General features: G+C 38.0%; 2 protein-coding genes across 2 annotated transcripts; both read right to left on the bottom strand.

Moving 5' to 3' along the window:
- Positions 1–20125: 20125 nt before the first annotated feature.
- On the bottom strand, positions 20126–21442 carry LOC114191175 (uncharacterized). Its single transcript, XM_028080356.2, has 2 exons — positions 21305–21442; positions 20126–20674 (listed from the first exon to the last, which is right to left on the bottom strand). The coding sequence occupies exons 1-2, from the start codon at positions 21440–21442 to the stop codon at positions 20126–20128; spliced, it is 687 nt and encodes a 228-aa protein (XP_027936157.2).
- A 75-nt stretch (positions 21443–21517) lies between these two features.
- On the bottom strand, positions 21518–22213 carry LOC146884636 (uncharacterized). The gene is made up of 2 exons (XM_085675948.1): positions 21965–22213; positions 21518–21862 (listed from the first exon to the last, which is right to left on the bottom strand). The coding sequence occupies exons 1-2, from the start codon at positions 22211–22213 to the stop codon at positions 21518–21520; spliced, it is 594 nt and encodes a 197-aa protein (XP_085532074.1).
- Between the last annotated feature and the right edge of the window lie 1075 nt (positions 22214–23288).

Genomic DNA, 23288 nt, shown 5'->3' on the forward strand with positions numbered 1-23288 from the left:
TATGGTCAATGGACAAAAAAAAGACACTAATTAGTGTCAATGTATATAAGAATGAAAGAACATAAATTTGATATTCTTACCAATCAAGTATTTGTTTCAAATATTGGGGATTTCTTGTGCAATAAGAAAAACCATACAATAGTGTGATCAATGAGGGAAATCACAAGTAATCGCAAGTGACATCTGAATTGAAAATAATCATTGTTAAATTTGAAAATGGTGGATTATAATTAGAAGACAACAAATTATACTTACTCAAGAATATAAAGGGCAAGATATATTTGTTTCCCCTATTGATCGCATATAAAATTACCCAGATAATGAAGTATTTTGAATTCCTCTTTGATTGATTATTCTAAAATATTGTCATATGAATATCTATGAATCATGAGCCAAGAGAAAGACTCTACAGATTGAAATTTAAATTGTTGAAAGACTAAAATGGAAAGAGTTGATAATTCACAAGAAGCAATACACTTTGATTGATCAAGAACTTCCAAAGTGAAGAATAATGTAATGTCCCTATTGGAAATTACTTTAAATAAAATAAATAAATTGAAATTGAAATTCAAACGTCCTCATTTATTATTCCCAAATGCGGGAAAAATTTAAAATTTTTACAATCGCACTTAAAATTCAAATTAGAAAAATCAATAAACACCATAATTATTTACAAGTTCTCAAAACATCTTACTAAAAACAAAAAAAAAACATAAATGAACATAAAGTAATCTCATGTGACAAGTCACACAATCATCGCCAAACACAAATAGAAAGGATGAGCTCATAATAATTAACATATAAATTAATAAAATCAAGATACACCCAATTATTTTATTCTAGTTAGTTCTTGGCCAAGACCTTAATACCCCAAGGCTTTTCAACCTGCAAGTCACACAAATAATTGACCCTGGACTCAGGATATGTGATGCTTCCATGAACCTGCCCACTCGTTGTCCGGCCTCTACGAACCTCCTTGCTCGTAGTCCAACTCTACGGACATCCCTGCCCGTAGTCCAACACACGTGATCCACCAGGTACAAACCTCTCCGCTCGTAGCAGTTCTCAAGTGTGAGCATGAAACATACAAACCTCCTCGCTCGTATCCCAACGCGAGAGCATCAGGATATGAACCTCCCCGCTCATATCATCACGTGTTCATCACCAGCCATGAACCTACCCGCTCATTACACAATCAACATCTCTTGGTCCAAGTCTCACATCACAATACACAAAACGCAAGCAAGAAAAGTCACTACTTGCAGCGCTATCGCTTGGTGCTGCCTAAGCACCGCCAAGCAACATTTCTACTCAAACCGCTTGGCGGAATCATCTCACTACTAGGTGCCAAGCAGCTCCAGACCCACTGTTTGAGGTCTATCGCCTGGCGGTTCACTCCTCACCGCTAGGCGGCGCGCGACCCAAGGCCTTCCCTGATAATCCTATCGCCTAGCGGGAACTCTTATGTTGTTAGGCGTTGTATTAGTAGCGTGGCCTTACTACATGGCACTTCAACAGGTTATGGTTCTAAACCAAATCACTCTTGGTCCATAACTCCTATACCCAATTTAGAGCCTAATTTCTGATGCATTGTCAATCACCTCTGATTCCATCCTCTAAATTTACTCCTACGCACACTCACTTATGTACAACTTAATTTAATTTGAAATCTCCATACACTAATGGTCCACACACCAAGTATGATAGTATTGATTTCCATCTCAAATCCTAGTGCACGTATATTTTATTACCATATCAACATTTTATACCACATACAACTCAAGACAAAACCAGTTCTTATTTTAATCTTAGTTACCATATTCAGCTCATTATTGTAGCCATTCTTAACCAATTTTAACATCCTTACCAATCATTCACATATTGCATCTAAAACCACTAACTCTTTACACAAAGGGACCAATAGTCCCAAATCACGTATATTTGATTTTTCTATCTCTTTGTTCATATTATTAGACCATCTCCAAGAATTCACTATCAATCACTACATTCATTTATTGTGAGCACTCCAACTTATTCCTTATATTGCCTATTCCCCTTCATCCATGTTCACTTTTCTTTCTCTCAGTATTACTCCCATAATTCCCTTCCCATTCCATCCACTGGAACCTCTCTCTCAGCCACTCAGTGAAAATTCTAGAACTATCATTGTTCACCGCTATCGCCCAACAGCCAATAAGATGCCGCTAGGCTACACATTAGTACCTGGTTAAAACCCAGGTTTTTTATGCCTACCAATATTTTCCCCTTCAAATTCAGTCATTCACAAACGAACCAAAAGTTCACAATTAATCAATTTCCTGATACATACTCAACCAATAACATCATACTAACCCAACCAAAAGTAATTGACCTTCTTTCCCAATTTCAGATTCATTCATCAATTTTGTTTTTAACATGAACTTTCCATGTTTACATTCCTAATATGATTCGCAAGAATCATAGTATAGCAATAATATAACTTCAAATATTGACAAAAATGTAGCATTCTCACCGCACAGTCATCACCATATAAACTCCTCAAAACACAACAAAAACTAGAAATAATCACAGAGCATCGTCTAATGGGTCAACTTCACTGCCAAGTAGTTCATAATAGAACCCAGAAAACTGGGTCAAAAGGATGCATCGTCTAGCGGCACATTCATCATTGTCAGGCGGTTTCTGGGCAGAAACCTAGAAACTTGCAAAAACAACGTGAAAATAGAGGGTTTCATGCAATTTGGGTCACGTCAAGGAACAATACATTATACACGAATAAAAACATACGAAAACAACTCCCCTTACTTGGATAATCCTTGCTCAATTTGAAATAAATAGAACTCTTCTTGCACCACAACCAATCCAGCCCTTGCCTTCTCTCTAATGCACTCTATATCCTGGATTTTCACTCAAAACAACCTTCCGAACTCCCTATCCACACTGCCAATTCAGTTTCTCCTTTGTTCCTTCACGTTCTCCATTTTTCCTCTCCAAAACTACCTTAATTAAGTGTAATTAACCCCAAAAATGAAAATGCCATTAAGTTTGGTGTTAATGGCCCTTTTTGCTTTTTGCAGCTAGGGTTTCTCTGCCCTTTCACATTCATGCCAAAAAGAATTTTGGCAAAAAGAAAGCTTAAGTCATTCTTAGTAAGGTTTGAACACATAACCATTCAATTACAAAGCAAGAGCACAACCAACTCAACCCATTCATGTTTCGTGATAATTCCTATAAATCTAGGATTACGTTATCACTCCTCATGATCAATCACATTAAAAACAAATACACAATTCAAAATTAACACATAATTGGCATACACAGAACTCAAACCCAAGTCCTCTCATAACAATCAAGTACTCTCAATCATTTGAGCTAGTACTATTCCACATCATAAAGACTAATAATTAATGTCATAAAGACTTCCATTACCCGCATTTATTAATGATTTATTTAATTATTTAAATTCCTCGGGTCTTACAAATAACAGAGAATATTGGAAGATATTAGAAGATACGAAGGTAGACATAATTAAATATGTATCAATGGTCAAGTGATAAAAGCGCAATTACATCTATCAAGACCTAGATGAAGAAGAAAAGAGACAAGAGAGGAAAGATAAAGTACTGAAACATTGCCAAATCATTCTTGAAGGAAAAAGAGGAAAAGAAGAAGAAGTGAGAAACACTTTGAGAATTTATATTGTTATATCTATCTTTGTTAGAGAGTGTCAATGGGTTGAGTGTAATTGTTGTAAATCCTTCACTGTGTGAAGTCAACCCTGTGAGCTTTCTTATGGCTCTCCCGTATGAGATATTATCATTTCATTATAATTGAAAGTTCTTTATCATAGGGGGAGATTGAGGCGTGATGCTTTGAGAGCTTAAACTCGTACCTAAAGAGGAGTGACTCATGATACCTAAAGAGGTTAAACTCGTTGTAACCTAGAAAAGTTGATACTTGTTATAGTCAAAGGACTCCTTGATAATTTGATAAAGGATATAATGGAATCTAGAGAAACATAGTTCAAATCAGATGAAATTCCCTTCATCCAAGACCACAAATAAATTGTTGTAGTACAATCAAAGAAAATATGTTGAATGGATTTCCTCCTACTCGTTACAGCTCGTAGTCATAGAAAATTTTTTGTATTTAGTGATAATGAAAATATTAGTTTCAAACAAAACAAAAATTATATAATCAATTTAAGCTTATTTATTCAAAATCCCCATTTCTTTCCCAATCCCCCATTCCCTCTATCTCTCTCAAAATATTCTCACAACCTTCTCCCTAATCCCTTTCCTCCAAACCTCATCTTTTTTAGAATAGGATTACACCTCGCATTAGCTGAAGAGTTCATGATCATTTTCAACTGATAATATTTTAAACAAAGTAAACTCCTATTTAATATAAAGAGTATTTATTTTCTTCCTTTTCTTTTGGATTTATCATCAATCTTGGTGGGATTGTTGAGAAAAATTATCCTCTTAACTTGTTTAAGCTTATCTTTAAATTTAGTTATGTTTGAATACATTGTATAGGTCTATAGATTTTGAATAGTTCTCTTACTTGATGATAGTCCATATGCTCCATGAAATGCACGATTGGAAGTGGATTAGCAAAAGAGATGAAGAATTGGTTTGGTCTTGGTGATGGAAATGGTGTATGGTGAAGGTTCCTTCGAAAGGTTAGGTCAATTATAGAGGAAGGAGGCTAGAGAAAGCTCTAGGTGACTCTCAAGAAGATGAAGTTCTAGAGTGACCTCAACAGAGTAACTTTACTAAGCTCAAGAGTATTTTACAAAGGGGTGGCGACATCTATTTATAAGATGGGAGGTCTCCAAATTCAAGATGAAAAAAGGAGGGAGAATTCAAATGAATTCCCCTATGTGATCCTAGAAAGGTGGCCAAATTTGTGGATTAAGTGCCATATGGCACTCACACTTTCTCATGCATTTGCAACATGTGAAAAATAAGGTAAATGTGAGAACTCTTTAGTTTATGAATGACCTATAATTTTTTAATTGGGTCAGTTGAAGCCAGCTGAAACCTCCATTTTTTGTTTATAATCTTCTACATGCATAGATCTCTATTGGAGCCTTTATAGTGTGTTCATGAGCTCCCTACTATAGTAGGAGGGAATATGTCTCCTCCTAAGGGCAAACTTAAGATCATCCCAATACTTGATTGAAGGATCATTACAAAAACACTTCTCTTGGAGTAAAGAGGTCCACTAATACATAACATACCCTTGAAAGCTAAGGGTTGCTAGAGGCACTTTTCTTTCTTCACTAACTTGGTGGCATGCAAACAATTACTCCACCTCCATTTCCTAATCCAAGTATACCTCAACATTATCTTTTCCATAGAAATAAAGTAAGACAAATTTAATTTCTCTAGGGGTGTACTCTCTTCTTTGCCTCCTAATTGTAGAAGGTTGTTCGTGATACTCCCTAATCTCATCCTCTCTTCTTGATCATAATTTTACTCTCCACTTCTACTTCCTAGTGAATGACATTTAATTATATCTTTTCTTTGAACTTTTTCTTCTTTACGAAGCTTAATATCCTCCTCTTAGAGGGCAAGTTAAAGCTCTTTGTCAATTTTATCTTTTCTTCTTTGTTGAGCTTCCTACCTATGAATTGTAAAAGACAAGTTAGACGAATCCAATGGTGAGGCTTGTTAGCTTTGACTTTCAAGACACACTCACCAACTACACAAAGTTATTACAAGAAGTTCACAATGCCAAGAGATGGAAGAACACCAAAGGCTTTTCCAAAATACTTAGCTTAAAGGCCTTTACAATAAAGAAATGAAATTGTTTACAAGAAAAGTTTAAAATCGCAACAACACAAAGCCAAGCCTCATGTGTTTGCACTCAAACTTCTCTCTAAATTTTTGTTTAATCCTCCTTGGGAACTCTCCTTTGCTTGGAGTTTCTCTAAAGTTTCCACCTCCTAAGATGCTACCTCTTGCACTTGGTGCACATTTAAAGAGAATTCCTACACCACAAAATTTCACCAAAGTCGAAAAATAGCCAAAGAAGTAAAGCAAGAAAAGGATGTAAACAATAATTGCTAAACGCAAAGCAAGAGTAGTAGAGACAAGACAAAAGATAACCAATAATGACAAGCAAGAAACAAAGGTTGAAGAAACAAGGCAAGCACTCAAATTAGAAACCTATAGAATAACTCTAGAATGGATTTAAAAGACCAAGAAAATCAACTTGAATGAAGAAAGCTTGTTCTACACAATTGTCAAACCAAAATAAGTGAGATTGCTCATAATTTGTTAAGGTAAAAAATCACGAATGAGGATAACAGCCAATGAATACAAACTGTAGAATTTATAGCCATTCAAAATGAGAGTTAAAAACCATAAATGCTTTCACGTTTTCCCCACTTTGTTTTTAGAAAGGGGTGGAGACCTATATTTATAGGATGGGAGGTCTCCAAATTCAAGATGAAGAAAGGGAAGAAGAATTCAAATGACTTCTTGCTTGTGCTCCTAAAAAGGTGGCCAAATTTGTGGATTAAGTGCCAAAATGAGGTAAATGTGAGAGTTCTTTAGTTTATGATCGACCTATAGTTTTAATTGGGTCAATTGAAGCCCAATTGAAACTTTAGGCGATCTCTCATGATTTATACTCAAACCCAAGCCCAAATTATAGCCCAAATGAAATCTAGTCACTCGGGCCCAAGTATAAAGCCCAAACAACTAATCTATACTTTATAATCTATTAGAGTTAAACCTCTTCAAAGATGATCTTGGGCCTAAAAAGACTGTTGAAGGCCCATTGGAGCTCAAACCTCCTCTAAGCTCTTAATCCAAGGTCTATAACTCTTATTTACTATATGACATGGTTTGAGTTGAAACTTTCTTTAGACTAAGGAATTATAAGTAAGCAAAGATATTTTTGTTTTTGATGGACCTTTAAGATATATTATCTGAATGTGAAAATTGTTGATCTTGAAGAAAACCTCATGTTCTGATACACCCAATAAGTCCCACATCGCTTAGGAGTCGAGGTCAAACATAGTCTAAATATTCATTCTTCCCTCCACACTTTGAGGCGCTTTTTAAGGACAAAACTATGACGGAGCTCCGCGCTCCAAAGTGGACAATACCTTGAAAATGTGGTGGTTATTCCTAACGATGCTATCAGATGGACTTGGGTCGGGTCAGAACACCTCCAAAAGACCCAAGGGATGAAAAAGAAATTGATTTGATGATGTTTTAAAGAAGCTGATTTTGAAGATTTAAGTTTTTGAATCTAGCGTTTTTTGTTTTGTTTTTTGTGTCGTTCACACAAATACTCACCAAGACTTTATTCATTGTACATAACCTATACTAAAAAGATAACATTTTTCTAAAGCTAAAATCCAGCTTAAAAGTTTTTCATCAGTTTTAATCCATTAGATTCTTTTGTAATCAATTAAACTCTACTTGAGAAGTTTTCAAAATAAAATAATCAATTATCTAACTTAACTAATTAAAACAAAGAGAAAGGTAATAATTAAATGTTTCTAAAACATTGTGTAACATCCCGTCTGAATATTACGAATTTAAATAAAATAAAATAAAATAGAAATAGACAATTAAACATCATTTATTATAATTCCAATTCCCAAAAATACGAAAAATTTAAACTTTATTAAATAGTAAAATTTATCCAAAATCCAAAGTTTATAAAAACTTAATACAGAATCACGGTATATAACATCAACGGTTACAAGTTTTATTAGAATCCAAAATGCAGTAAAACTCTATAGTAAAATTCCCCATATAGCCCATGCTTCGACTCTATGCCTTACCAGGTCCACCTGCAACATCATCTACTTCTGTGTACCGCGTACACGATCATCACCAAATACAAGCAGATAGGGTGAGCTAACAGTATATAAAACATATACAATTCAGATATATAAACACACAAACATCAAAGGAACTTCATCCTTTGATTCCAAACCACATGGCCACTACCATGTTATCCATGTTTTATGTCTTTAGATGAATACCTGTTAAGACTTTGGCAAGTGTACCAAGTCGCGCAAGTAGTAACCGATAAGACCGGGATATCGTTTCCCAAGAGACTCGTGTATACTAAATAATTGCGTAATTAGTGACTAATTTAAACTAATGAATAAATTCATAAGTTGGGTTTCTGTATGCAAGAAATTAAATATTTCATAAACAAGTAAAATTGAACTTGGATATTTGAAGACTCTAGAAAATGGTAAAGATTAGAAATGCAATGGATTGATATTGTTGGAGTTAGACTTCACCTACTTCACTCTCATGTATATTAAATAATAAAACTCTTCTCCATTAATTACTAATGTCAACCAACAAGTCTACTCAAACTTTAATCCCCTAGTTGAATGAGCCTAGGTTTCCTTATTTAGAGTCAATTCCTTGAATCTCTAAATAAACAAACCCGCTTTACAAATTAGGGTTTAAGACAACTAATGGGTCAAGTTCCATTCCTAGATACAAGTTCCATTAGGTATCTTGTTCCAATTCTAGGTTTCAAGTGATATTTTTCAATACCTAATGACCCAAATATCATGCAATGAATGGTTAAAACAAAGCAAGCTTTAAATACATAAACAAAGATACTAGCAATCAATGGAAGAAGCATATATATATATATATATATATATATATATTCAAACAATTCAAAAATACATGAAAGTTCAGTGGCTACATCTAACCCCAACAAAAATGGGTTTAGCTCTCCATTGTCATGGAGAGCTCAAGCTTACAAAATGGAAATGGAAGAGGGAGGAGTTACAAAGAGGAAGAGAGGGTAGTTCCCACTAGCCCTAGCAGCCCTCCAAGTGCTCCAAATCGCGTTGCTCGAGCTCCAAAATGTCCAAGATCTGTTTCCCTTCGCGAAAATAGAAGAAAAAGAGCCAACTTGCCACATCAGCAAAAATTGGCGCCTGGCAGAAGGGTCTCACCGCTAGGCGCTAGCGAACAAATAATGGCCAAGACTACCAGCTACCGCCCGGCGGTGTCCAGGTCCCGCCAAGCGGTGAGTAATAGTGGCGCCTGGCTGGCGCTTTGCTGGCGATCTATTCCGCCTGGCGCTGGCTTCGTGTCGCCAGGCGCTTCCTGTTGACATTTTCCTCCTTGCTATTCCGGGTTACTCATTAGTCTGGATTTTTGGAACAAAGCTTCCCATCTACAAAAAGGACACAAAAATGGGGATTAGTGGCATATTTAGATCAATGTAACCCGAAATGTATTTATTTACAAAAGTAAGGTAAAATTGAGAATTAAGTAGGTTAAAAGCTTTGGAAGAGATGATTTTGCTAATGAAATATAGCTTGGATAATGGTAAAAATTAACATTATCAACTCCCCCAAACTTAAAACCTTGCTTGTCCTTAAGCAAAAAGGTAACTTGGCCTAGATGAATAACACAATTGCAATGATCTAGCAACTCAAGAAAACAGATGTCAATTGTGCTTGCTCTTATTTGAAAGATTGTGTAGCACATGTGTTTCATTAGCAAGGCAAACTAAAATTATGGTGTTCACAAAACAAAAATTTCACAAGTGCATGCAAGAGTTTATAAGGGATCAACAATCATGGCAAAATGTTTCCTTCATCAATGGGAACCACTTCTCACAAGAACAGGTGTTTCACTCAAGCCCACTGGTGTATGGATATAAACAAAATTCTCTCTACCATCACAACGTCACACAATTTAACTTTGTTTTTTGTTCAAAATGGCTAAAACTTTCACAACCATGCTATCATCACAAGGGCTTTTATGGCTTGTATCGTGGTTAGGCTAAGAAGGAAATTTGGTTTTTCAGGATAACAAAAGTACCTTGAGCTAAGAGAGCAACTAATCAAATCATGAAAGTATTTTTCTCCCTTCTCTATTGAACAAATGAAACCAATTCCCAACTTGCTTGCACCAATTTTCTTTTCTTTTCTTTTCTTTTCTTTTTTTGAAATTGAATTGAACCAAAAACTTTACAATTTTTCTCATGCTCCCTTGTATCAACAATAATTCCCCCAAACTTGAACCATACTCATGACTAACAATCATTTGCTCTCTCAAGCTCAAAGTAAGGTAGTCCATATCTTCACTATGCTCAAGGTTCAAGGAATGACACATCTTATCTTTAAGGCTCAAAGAAGACTCAAAGGGTTTGCACAAGAAATCAACTTGAAAAGGATTGGCTCAATTATATAATAGAAAAAAGAAAGATGGCCTTGATCATCTGTAGCATGCAAGTAAATGATTAGCAAATAAACTCAAGCAAAGTCAATTATGAGTCCACAGTGATAACATTAACACAAATCAACTCTGGGGCACAACCTCTCACAGGGTACTTTGGGTTCCACAATTGTCAACATATGCCAAAATCATTGATCACAATTAAAATCAAGCATCACTATATCAAAATGAGAACAACCACAAGCTCATGCTCACAAGCCAATTCAACATCATTTCATAACAAGCACAAAAGATGATCATGAAAAGTACTAATTCAATGCAAAAGATTAGTTCACCACAACCAAGTTACAAAGTTCAACACTAAGCTATAAAGTTTAATACTATCAAAAGAAAGTTAAACTGAAATCTAAAAGCATAAATTAAATCAGGACTATCAGCAAGTGGCTGATGACGCCTCCTGGGTCTGGGAGCAACTGAGTAGAACCTCTAAAAATATGAGAAGTCTAGGTCCTGCGTTGCTTTCTCCAACGGGGGTACAGAAATGTCCACCCCTGCTAGGCTGCAAAGATGGGTGATGAGAGAGGGATGGCCAAAAGCAGCCTTGCTAGCAGCGTTGGCACACCGGTAGATCTCATTTGCAATAAACTGCCCTACATCCATCACCTGACCTATCAAGATGGTGTACAAAATGGTAGCGCGTCCCTCCGTAAGATCAGACACATGGGAGCACGGGGATATGTTGGCGTGCATAAATACTAACCAGAAGCGGGCCAAGGGGTGAAGGGAACCTCTCTGAATCGTGCCTCTATGAAATCCTTCACCCGCCAAGCAGAGTGCTTGGATCAGCTCTCTAGGCGCCACACCCTCATCATCCAACACTGAAAACTGGCACTCCACATCATCAGCCATCTGGGTGCCCAAAAACTCATTGATCGTGTCAGCATCAAAGGGCACCCTTTTCCCCCGCACATAGTTGAGAAAGGTGAGAGTTGCTGAGGTGGTAACCTTGGCATTAACATAGAATTCTTTCACCAAGGTTACACTAAAAGTGCTAGGGTAGCTGCCCAGCCTTTCCAAACCACGCCTGATCAACTCCAGCTGAAATTCATTGACCTCCTCGGGCTTGAGAATCACTTTCCTCTCTGCCACAAATTTTTGTTGCATGACCACTTGGAAGCGGTCCTCATTATCCTTTATGAGGAAGTAGTGAGAGTAAATTCTCTCTGTTCGTTTTTGCCCTTTTGAAGGGTTGCCAACGACGGTCTTCATTCTTTTAGGATTGGAGGAGGATGCCATATGCAAAATAAGCATTGATACAAAGAAGCAATTTAAATTAGCATTGGAGTGAGAGATTCAATCAAAAAGAGAGTTAATTGCATCTAAAGACTAAACTAGAACAAGAAAATATCAAGTCATTCAGATGAAAAAACCATTGTAGCATTGGTGCCTCACAACCCATGCAACAATCACATGAAACTAAAATAAAAAAGGCAAAAACAGGGGCCACCGCTTGGCCCCTCCATAACTGGCGTCAGGCGCCAACTCTCTATAGAGAGCTCTAATGCTCCAGCGCTTGGCGGCAAAACAGGCCAAAATGGCCACCGCCAGGCAGTACAAAACTGGCAGCCCATGTTCTGGAAAAAGAAAAATGAGGCACATGGTATAGAAACATCACAATGTAGTCCAATAACAGCAAACTAGGAATCAAAGCAATGGCAGTCCAATAGCATCACAATGGCATTTCAATAACAAAAAGGAAAAGCAAAGCAAAGTAAACCCTAAACTAGTGAATCATCAATGGAGTAAATCAAAACGAGCATGACAATGCGAAAATGCAATAAACAAGACAACATTACTTGGGTGGAATGCAAGAAGTGTTGAAGCATGAAGAGTGGTGGCTGGCGAGTGTAACATCCCTAAGGAATATTACTTAAAATAAATAATAAAAGAAGTAAATTATATCAAAAGTCGCATTAATAATGCTCCCAACGCGGGAAAGATTTAAATTTATGAAAAACACGCGCCAAAACTTATATCATAAATAATAAAGTGTTACAAGTTCCCAAAATTCGTGTTCATAAATAAAAACATAATAAAATACATGTGAGAAAAACCCTAGCTCTAATCCCAAAGCTAGCCCTCACTCTGTCGCCTAGACATCCTCAGCTCCACCTGTTTCAACATCTGCTCCCGTGTAACGAATCACACGATCATCGCCATACACAAACAAAAAGGGTGAGCTGAGAAAAAATAAAATAACAGATATACAATACGCAAGATAAATCATACACCCATAGTTCTTGGCCAAGACCTTAACCCCAAGGCTTTATAGCCTTCAAATCACACAACTGGTTAGTCTTGGACTTGGGAATATGATGCTCACACGAACCTGCCCGCTCGTGGTCCTGCCTCTACGAACCTCCCCGCTCGTAGTCCTGCTCTATGGACCTGCCCGCCCGTAGTCCAACACATGTGATCCACCAGCCCCGTACCTCCCCGCACGTGGCATCTCTCAAACGTGAACACGGAACATACGAACCTACCTCGCTCGTATCCCCACGTGAGAGTAACCAGATATGAACCTCCCCGCTCATATCATCACATGTTAACCACACTCCATGAACCTACCCGCTCATGACAGAGCATCTCCCGATCCAAGTGTAATATCAGTGCTCAAGTAACACACAACCCGAAACGGAACAACAACATTTCGCCTGGCCCAGCACACACGCCGCCAGGCGAAATCGTTCCAGCCCGCCTGGCGGTACCAGCTCACCGCCAGGCGCCATATCCCTTCCAGTGCCATTGTTTTACCGCTACCGCCTGGTGGAGCACGCCTTGCCGCCAGGCGCCATGAAGCATAGGGACCTCTGCAGTTGTTCTACTACCTGGCGATTATCAACAGACTGCCAAACGCCATACAAGAGACACTCCTCTACTGGTTATCAGTGCTCATGGCACACGATGCAGTTGATTCTACAACTCAGATTTGCTCTATGGTACCTATCACATATGTTTCCAATACCAGCTAGTTACTTTAACATCCCACCATCACTCTAGTTCCCTATACTTCAATCATATACTCTTTTTATTCTCCCATTTTATTCACCAGATTCCCCTTTTCACTCATAGTTGTTCAACCTAACTTAAGCAGGTTACCTAATTCATTCCATTGTACTTACTCCATTCTGAGTACCACCATTCCTGCACCACTTTAGGCTACACCACCCATCTCCATTTATTTTTTTAACCCACAGCCAGTGGCGGAACTTGGACAAAAAATTTGGGGGTGCCAAATTATATTTTTTATTTTTTTAGTTAAGAAAAAACTCTTTATTCTCTCTTCATTTCTTCTACTTAAAACAAGCACACATAATAGTAGAATTCATAAAAATATGATTATCATTCATTATTATATCATGATACCAAACCATGAATACCATTTTAGATAAACCCTTCGTACCTCATCAATCTGATTTGGTGAGTATTGTGAAATTTGATGACACTTTTTCCGAATCGCGTTCTAATGAATTTTTAAATTCATTATATGTAACTCTAGAAACTTTAGAAATTTGTTTTTTATTGTCTGGAATTCTTGGTTCTCCCTAAATCTCTCAAGTTTAGTTAACGTAGATTCAATTTTTTTACATGTTTATCACAAACTTTCCTCCTTCAAAAAAAGAATTAATTCTTTTACTATTTATCATAATTATTCTAATATAAATTTATCATCTCTCCTATATAAATTCAAAACTTTACAAAATTTACCATAGGTAGGAAAACACAAAATCCTTAAATTTCATAATTAAGGGTTATATTCTAACCTCCGTTCCTAATCTATATTTTTGTAATTTTTTCTTCTCACACACTTTCATAATAACTTACATGATAGAAAAATTTTATAACAAAAACAAAACCCTAATCTCTTTTATAAATCAATATTTCCATTACATTTTTTTATTTTATTTTTTATTATTATTTTCCATAATATAAACTTAATATAAATAATATATAATTATAATTTAAAAAATATATATAAATATATATTAAAAAAATTCCAAAAAATTTTGGAGGAGCCGTGGCTCCCCCTGTCCCTTTAAAGTTCCGCCGGTGCCCACAGCCACCTACTTCTATACCATTCCAACTCATAAACTTAACTAATTTTTATACATCATTTATCATCTGATATTTCTCCATTATTTTGACCCCAATTCTAATTTTCCACAGAGGACACCAATGTTGTTTCTTTCTCCTAATTCCATTATGCAATTTAAACTCATTCCTAGAGTCCATGAATTTCAACACTTCATCATCGTAAGTGCATCCTTGTGACTACTATATTGTCGCCATTTCACTACACTCCCTCCCCCTTCATTATTATCCTTTTTTCCTGCCAATTTCATCCCTCACGAATTCGCCTATCAGTGTTTCCTTTTCCCCCCAAGACAAATTAACCAAAACAACCAGAACAGACCTACAACGCCACTATCACCTATCGGCCAATGAGATGCCGCCAGGCAGCACACCAGAATATGGGTAAATACCCAAATTTTCTACACTCGCGTAAACCCCTTCCCATTTCCCCTGGACCTGTTTATCTCGAACACTACCACTCAAAATTATCAATACAATACTTTCACAGTTCATCTCTTCCAATCACCGCTTAAAGATCGTTAATTTTACTCGTTAGGGAAATTATCCATTCTGAACATGAAATTCCTAATGTTCCCTTCTTCAGTGTTAACCATATTCAGACCATACAACAATATCATATCATAATTAAATCAAACAATTGAAACCAAGACGAAATGGAACATCACATATCTCTGAAATTCATCAAAGCAACAAAACAACATCAAACCTCATGCTCCGCCTGGCAGATTACAACTCACAGCCAGGCACCTCATGGCAGAACCCAGAATTTGGGTTAAACTGATGTGCCGCTTGGCGACACCTTCATGCCTGCCAAGCGGTTTCTCGACGAAAACCTAGAATTTTCGCGAAAATAGTTTAATACAACACAGTTTCATATGGTTCAGTTCATGCAATTCGTAATGCGTTAATCACGAATCAAAAACAAATGAAAACAACTCCCCTTACCTCTGATCCTCGCTCCAAACTCGGATTGATCGTGACTTTAACCCAAAAACCACCCTTGTCCTTTGCTTGCACCCTAAAAATGGTTTGTACTCCAAATCCTTGCTCTACACCGTGCCAATTGTCTCTGAAAAGCTTCCGCCCAAACCCTCATACTCAACTCTCAGCCTCCTTCCTCTAATCTCTTTTCCTCTCTCACGATTACTCTCTTCTAATTACCCTTTAGTGCCTTAAACGAATTTTAATAAAAAAAATAGATTAAGGCTAATCAATGTTTAATTATCCAAATGTTTTCAAGCCCTTAGGTTATCTCTCTATTGGCTGCTAGGTTTCTAACCCTTTCACATTCATGCCAAAGGGAAAATTGGCAAAAAGAAATCATATAGTTCTCAATAAGGTTTGAACTCACAACCCTACAATCACAAAGCAAGTGCACAACCAATTCAACCAAATCACAATTGTGATAATTCCTTAAATTTTAAGGTTATGCGATCACATCACTCTTTAAAATATATAACTTAAAAATTCATAAATAACCCACAATTGGCATACATAGGACTCAAACCCAAGTCCTCTCACACAAACCAAGTACTCTCAACCACTTGAGCTAGTACTTTTCCATGTCATGGCTATCTGTATTAAATACTTTAAAGGCTCCTATTACCCGCATTTATTAAATAATTATTTAATTTTTCTCGGGTCTTACAGCGAGAGCAAGGTTGAGTGGTGGGAGTAGCTGCGCCTGGCGAAAGTGTGGCGGTAGTGTGAGTGAGAAGAATTAAGGCACGAGACTGGGTTCAATTTGGGGGTTAGGTTTTGTGAATTTAGGAAAGGATTGGGAGATAGGGTTAGGGATTTGAGATTAGAGAGTTAGGGTTTTGTAAGTGTGAGAGTGTGAGAGTGGAAAGGCGCCAGGCGTGAGTGAGATGTAGGGCTCGAAGGGGGAGAAATGGGCCAGCCAGAAACAGATTTAAAAATGGCCCAATCAGTGCTGCGCAGCACTGCCGCTTGGCGGGTAGTCTCGGACCGCCAGACGATGTATCAGTAAAACACCTGATACCCCATTTTTCTGGTGTGCCACCAGACAAGCGCATAGTTACCGCCAAGCGCATGGCTACTGGAATCCTCCCAGAGATCAATTTTTTTGTTGTCGCCAGGCGGGAGGGAAGTGACCGCCAGGCGGTTAAGCTGTAGTGGTGTAAATTTTGTGTTTTTGGCTATTGGTTGGGTTGGTTTTGACTCAATTGTGCTCCAACCAACCTTTCACTCTTGCACACATATTTTTTTTAAGCTTTTCGACTTCAAACCAAGCATTCACACTCAAGCAAAACATTCAATTCACTTAACAAATGCACAACTTAATTTAAGACATGAATTTACTACACAAGCTATGCTACTAATATTTTCACTAGCACATTCTATGATGCATAAAGGTTGAACACAAGCACATGCTATCACATCCTAAATCTAAATATGCATGACAACATTCTAGGCTATGCTTCCACAAATTCACAAATGCATGCAACAAAATTAGCACAAAGTTCAAACATCAAATTAAACGCAACAATCTATACTAATACACTTCACACATGCATAAAAACACAAAGCTATATAAAAAACGAATATTAAAAGCTAGAATGAGTTTAGAGCACCGGGTTGCCTCCCAGGAAGTGCTTGTTTAACGTCACGAGCCTGACAGGTAAGGACTCTTAGGCTTCACTGAGGTGCATGACGGTGGTGATCCTCAAAACTTCACCACCCAAATAAGGCTTGAGCCTTTGGCCATTCACTACCCAACTCCTTTGTGAGGAAGGGTCTTCAATTTCAATTGCCCCATAAGCTTTCACCTCTTTGATGGTAAATGGGCCTGACCACTTGGATTTCAACTTCCCTGGGAATAATTTGAATCTTGAGTTGAATAGAAGCACTTATTGACCGGGTTTGAAATCTCTTTTCACCAACTTCCTATCATGATAGGCCTTCACTTTCTCTTTGTAGCTCTTGGATGACTCCTAGGCATTGAGTCGCATCTCTCCCAACTCATGGAGTTGTAGCTTCCTCTTCTCCCCTGACAAGGATGGATCAAAATTCAAGAACTTCATGGCCCAATAGGCCTTGTGCTCTAACTCCACCAGAAGATGACAAGCCTTCCCACATACCAATTGGAATGGAGTCAACCCAATTGAAATCTTGAATGCAGTCCTGTAGGCCCATAGAGCATCGTCTAACTTGATAGACCAATCCTTTCTTGAGGAAGAAGTTGTCTTCTGAAGGATCCTCTTGATTTCTCTATTTGACACCTTTGCTTGTCCATTTGACTGAGGATGGTAGGGAGAGGCAACTCTATGTCTGACATTGTAGTGCTCCAAGACTTTCTTCAATTGAGCGTTGCAGAAGTGAGAACCTTCATAACTTATCAAGACTCTTGGGACACCAAATCTGGAGAATATGTTCTTCTTGAGAAACTTGATGATTATCGTAGCATCATTTGTGGATGTGGCAACAACTTCCACCCATTTGCTGACATAGTCCACAGCCAACAAGATATACTCCTTAGAAAATGAGGAAGGCAAGGGGCCAATGAAATCAATACCCCAACATTCGAATACTTCCACCTCCAGTATGTTCTGCAAAGGCATTTCATTCCTTTTGGAGATACTCCCTATTCTTTGGCACTTGTCACAGTGTTTCACATGTGCATGAGAGTCCTTGAAAATGCTCGGCCAATAGAACCCAGATTGTAGAACCTTTGCAGTTGTTCTTTCTCCACTGTAGTGTCCTCCATAGGGTGAATTGTGGCAATGCCACAAGATATTCCTTACCTCCTCTTCAGACACACATCTCCTCAACAAATTGTCTGCCCCAATCTTGAAAAGGTGAGGATCATCCCAAATATAGTATTTTGCTTCCCTGAACAGCTTCTGTTGTTGATGCCAACTCATATCCTCAGGAACAACTTGAGCAGCCTTAAAGTTTACCATTTCTGCAAACCAAGGTCTATTAGACACTAGAAGCAGCTTTTCATCAGGGAATTCTTCAAACACTTCCTTCTTCAGTGTGGTCACCTCTTCATTCACTAGTCTTGACAGATGGTCTACCACTTTATTTTCACAACCCTTCTTGTCTTTAATCTCAAGATCAAATTCCTGCAACAACAAAATCAACCTAATGAGTCTAGGTTTAGAATCAGGTTTAGTGAGCAAGTATTTGATTGCAACATGATCAATGTAAACCACTACTCTAGAACCAATGAGATAAGAACGAAATTTTTCCAAGGCATACATTATTGCTAGTAACTCCTTTTCAGTAGTTGCATAATTCACTTAATGTTCATTAAGGACTTTACTAGCATAGTGTATGGAATGAAAAATTTTATTCTTTCTTTGACCCAAAACAGCCCCAACCGCATAATCACTTGCATCACACATAACTTCAAAATTAAGTTCCCAATTAGGTGTAATGATTATGGGTGCAGAGACTAGGCTGGTTTTCAAAAGATTGAAAGCATTTAAACATTCATCATCAAAATTAAAGGAAATATCCTTGTTGAGCAAGTTGCTCAATGGCTTGGCTATCTTGGATAAGTCCTTGATGAAGCGTCAATCGAAACCCGCATGTCCAAGAAAGCTCCGGATTCCCTTCACATTTGTTGGTGGTGGGAGTTTCTCAATGACATCCACCTTTGCTTTGTCCACTTCAATGCCCTTGGAAGATATTTTCTGACCCAAGACAATCCCTTCAGTCACAATGAAATGGTATTTCTCCCAATTGAGAATGAGATTGGTTTCAACACATCTCTTGAGCACAACTTCCAAATTTGCCAAGCAAAGATCAAATGAACTTTCAAACACCGAGAAGTCATCCATGAAGACCTCTATGCACTTCTCCATAAGGTCGGAGAAATAGCCAACATGCATCGTTGAAACGTGGTTGGTGCATTGCAAAGCCCAAATGGCATCTTTCTATAGGCATAGATACCAAAAGGGCAAGTGAAGGTTGTATTCTCCTGGTCTTTATGGTCTACCACAATCTAGTTATAACCAGAATAGCCATCCAAAAAGCAATAGAAAGCTTGACCCGCCAATCTCTCTAACATTTGATCCATGAAAGGAAGAGGGAAGTGATCCTTCCTTGTGGCCTTGTTCAGCTTTCTATAATCTATGCACATCCTCCAGCCGATCACGGTTCGTGTGGGTATCAACTCATTCTTATCATTACGAACCACTGTCATGCCGCCTTTCTTGGGAACCACTTGCACTGGACTCACCCATGCACTATCAGAGATTGGGTAGATAATCCTAGCATCTAGGAGTTTCAATACCTCATTTCTCACCTCCTCTTTCATCACAGGATTCAACCTTCTCTGAGATTGTGCCACTGGCTTGAAATCCTCCTCCATGAAGATTCTATGCATGCTGTAGGAGGGACTGATTCCCTTCAGATCAGATATAGACCAACCAATGGCTCCTGAGTTGACTCTTAGCACTTCAATCAAATTTTCTTCTTCTGAGGGTGATAAAGAATTACTGATGATCACAGGTTTGTTGCTACCCCCTTCAAGAAACACATACTTCAAATGTTGAGGCAACATCTTCAACTCCACTTTTGGCTCTGTGACTTCATTCTCACCCTTCAAATCTTCCATCTTTGCCTCATGAGGAAGGATTTCCTTCAAAGCATCAAGATTGTCTAAGCACTCATCAATCTCTTTCTCCTCCTCATCATTGAGAGTCTCAAATGCATCAATTAGAGCTTTCTCTAGAGGGGATGAGGAGTGTAGATCTTTCTTGGAGCTCATGAGCACTTCATCAAGCATATCAACTTTGAATCATCCTCTAATATCTTTTGGGTGACATGGCTTCAGAGACATTGGAGTTCACTTCTTCATCTTGAACTCTCATAGTGAGTTTGCCATCATCAACATCAATTAGCACTTTGGGAACTTCAAATGGCCTCCCCAATATGAGAGGAACTTCAACATCCTCCTTCATCTCCATTATAACAAAGTCCACTGGGAATAGGAACTTGTCGACTTTAACTAGCACATCCTCCACTACTCCATGGGGGTATTTGATTGACCTATCTGCCAGTTGTAATGTCATTCGAGTGGGATTGATTTCTAACTCCCCAATCTTCTTGAGCATAGAAAGAGGCATCAAGTTGATGCTAGCACCCAAATCAAGTAAGGCCTTCCCCACAGCTAAGCTCCCAATTGTGACTGGAAGTGTAAAGCTGCCAGGTTCCTTAAATTTTGGAGGCAACATCTTCTGAATGATAACACTACATCCAGCCTCTAGTTCTATGGTTTCCTCTTCAATAAATCTTCTCTTCTTTGTGAGGATTTCCTTCATAAACTTTGCATAGGTTGGCATTTGCTCCAAGGCCTTTGAGAAGGGAATATTGATTTAAAGCCTCTTGAAAATGTCCAGAAACCTTGCAAATTGCCTTTCTTTATCTTTCTTGGAAGGCTTAAGAGGATATGGGAGAGTCTTCACTGGTGGTGGTTTTATTGCCACTTCTTCTTTTTCTCATTTTCTCTATTTTCACTCTTATTCTCTTCCTCTTCTACAATAATTTCTTCATCTATCTCTTCCTCATCTTTTGTCTTTTCTTCTATCATTGGGCTTGGCTTTGGTTTCATCACTTCCTTTAGCATTCAACTCCACTTCTTTACCACTCCTTGTGACCACCGCTTTGCATTTCTCCTTGGGGTTGGCTTCAGTATTGGCGGAAAATGAACTGCTTTATTGATTCGCCACTTGCTTGGCCAATTGCCCCACTTGAACTTCCAAGTTTTTAATTGAAGCATCGGTGTTCTTCTGATTCTGAATTGACATTTGCATGAATTGCTGCATCATGTCTTCAAGCTTGGATGTTCTATCAGACAAAGAAGAATGTTGGTAAGTTTGTTGCTATGGGGGCCTATTGGACGGTTGTGCTTGGCCCATGTTTTGGTGAGGTCTCCATCCTTGGTTATAGTTCCCTGATCGACCTTGGTTGCCCATATAACTAACTTGCTCCTGAGATGTGCTTTGCATAGCACACTGCCCATTGGTATGGTTTCCTCCACATAACTCACAACTTTGCACTTGTTGGAGTTGAGCTATAGAGGCATTTTGAAGCTCCTGAGGAAGTTGTAACAGTTTCTTCATGAGGGTCTCCAGCTGCTAAGTCATAATCTTGTTCTGAGCCAATAGAGCATCTTGCGATTGAAGCTCTAGAATACCCTACTTTTGAGAATGGGCTCTCTCAGTATAAGCTTCATTATCATTGGCTGCCATGTTCTCTATTAACTCATAAGCTTCCTCTAGCGTCTTCCACTTGATACTCCCACCGGCAGAGGCATCTAACATCAACTTTGACTGGGATTTAAGGCCTGCTAATAAAAAAGTGAGCTGTGTAGGTTGATCAAACCCATGAATGGGAGTTTTCCTCAACAGTCCCTTGAATCTATCCCATGCTTGGCCTAAAGACTCGTTCATATCTTGTTGAAATGCTGAGATTTCCTGTTTTCCCTTATTAATCTTGGACTGGGGAAAATATTTGCTCAAGAACTTTGCAACCACATCATCCTAGTTAGTGAGGCTATTTTCAGGAAAGGAATTCAGTCAGGCTTTTGCGGGTCCTGCTAGTGAGAACGGGAAGAGACTCAGTCGTATGGCTTCATCAAGAACTTGATGGATCTTCACAGTATTGCATATCTCCAAGAATGTGGCCAGATGAGTGTAGGGATTCTCATGAGACAGGTCGTTGAACTGATTACTCTGCACCAGATGAATAAGAGCTGGCTTCATCTCCATGTTGGTGGCATTGACGGTTGGCCTAGCAATACTGTTAAAGTTAATATGGCATGTGAACGCTGCATAATCTTCCAAAGTGCGTCTTTCATGACCTCTACCATCACCATGAGGATTGTTTGCCATTTCTTCTTCTGGAAAAGAATCAGGATTCTAAGAAGTAGATGAAAGAGTGTCTAAAGTAGAAGAGTGATGGGCAACTTGTTGTGCTTGAGCTTGTCTTCTCCTTGTGGCACTATTGTTTTTGCGGGCAGTTTTCTCTATCTCGGGATCAGCAAGAAGTGGTTCTGAAGATGCAGTCCTCCTTGTACGGATCCTACCCTGCATAAACTATAGAGCAACAACAAAAGCAAGCTCGAACTACAAGTTAGCCCAAAAATAATGTGCATATATAGGTAAACAAAAACAGTAAATATGAACAAAAGAATTTAAGTCTAAATAAGTCAAAAATCACACAAAAGTCTAGTATTAGACACCAGTCCCCGACAACGTCGCCAAAAACTTGTTAAGACTTTGGCAAGTGTATTAAGTCGCGCAAGTAGTAACCGGTAAGACCGGGATATCGTTTCCCAAGAAACTCGTGTATACTAAATAATTGCGTAATTAGTGACTAATTTAAACTAATGAATAAATCCATAAGTTGGGTTTTTGTATGCAAGAAATTAAATATTTCATAAACAAGTAAAATTGAACTTGGATATTTGAAGACTCTAGAAAATGGTAAAGATTAGAAATGCAATGGATTGATATTGTTGGAATTAGACTTCACCTACTTCACTCTCATGTATATTAAACAATAAAACTCTTCTCCATTAATTACTAATGTCAACCCACAAGTCTACTCAAACTCTAATCCCTTAGTTGAATTAGCCTAGGTTTCCTTATTTAGAGTCAATTCCTTGAATCTCTAAATAAACAAACCCGCTTTACAAATTAGGATTTAAGACAACCAATGGGTCAAGTTCCATTCCTAGATACAAGTTCCATTAGGTATCTTGTTCAAATTCTAGGTTTCAAGAGATATTTTCCAATACCTAATGACCCAAATATTATGCAATGAATGGTTAAAACAAAGCAAGCTTTAAATACATAAACAAAGATACTAGCAATCAATGGGAGAAGCATATATATATATATATATATATATATATATATATATATATATATATATATATATATATATATATATATATATTCAAAC

The sequence above is a fragment of the Vigna unguiculata genome, chromosome 7, assembly GCF_037176805.1.
Source record: "Vigna unguiculata cultivar grain cowpea cultivar isolate G323 ecotype 2 chromosome 7, ASM3717680v1, whole genome shotgun sequence".
Classification (NCBI taxonomy): domain Eukaryota; kingdom Viridiplantae; phylum Streptophyta; class Magnoliopsida; order Fabales; family Fabaceae; genus Vigna; species Vigna unguiculata.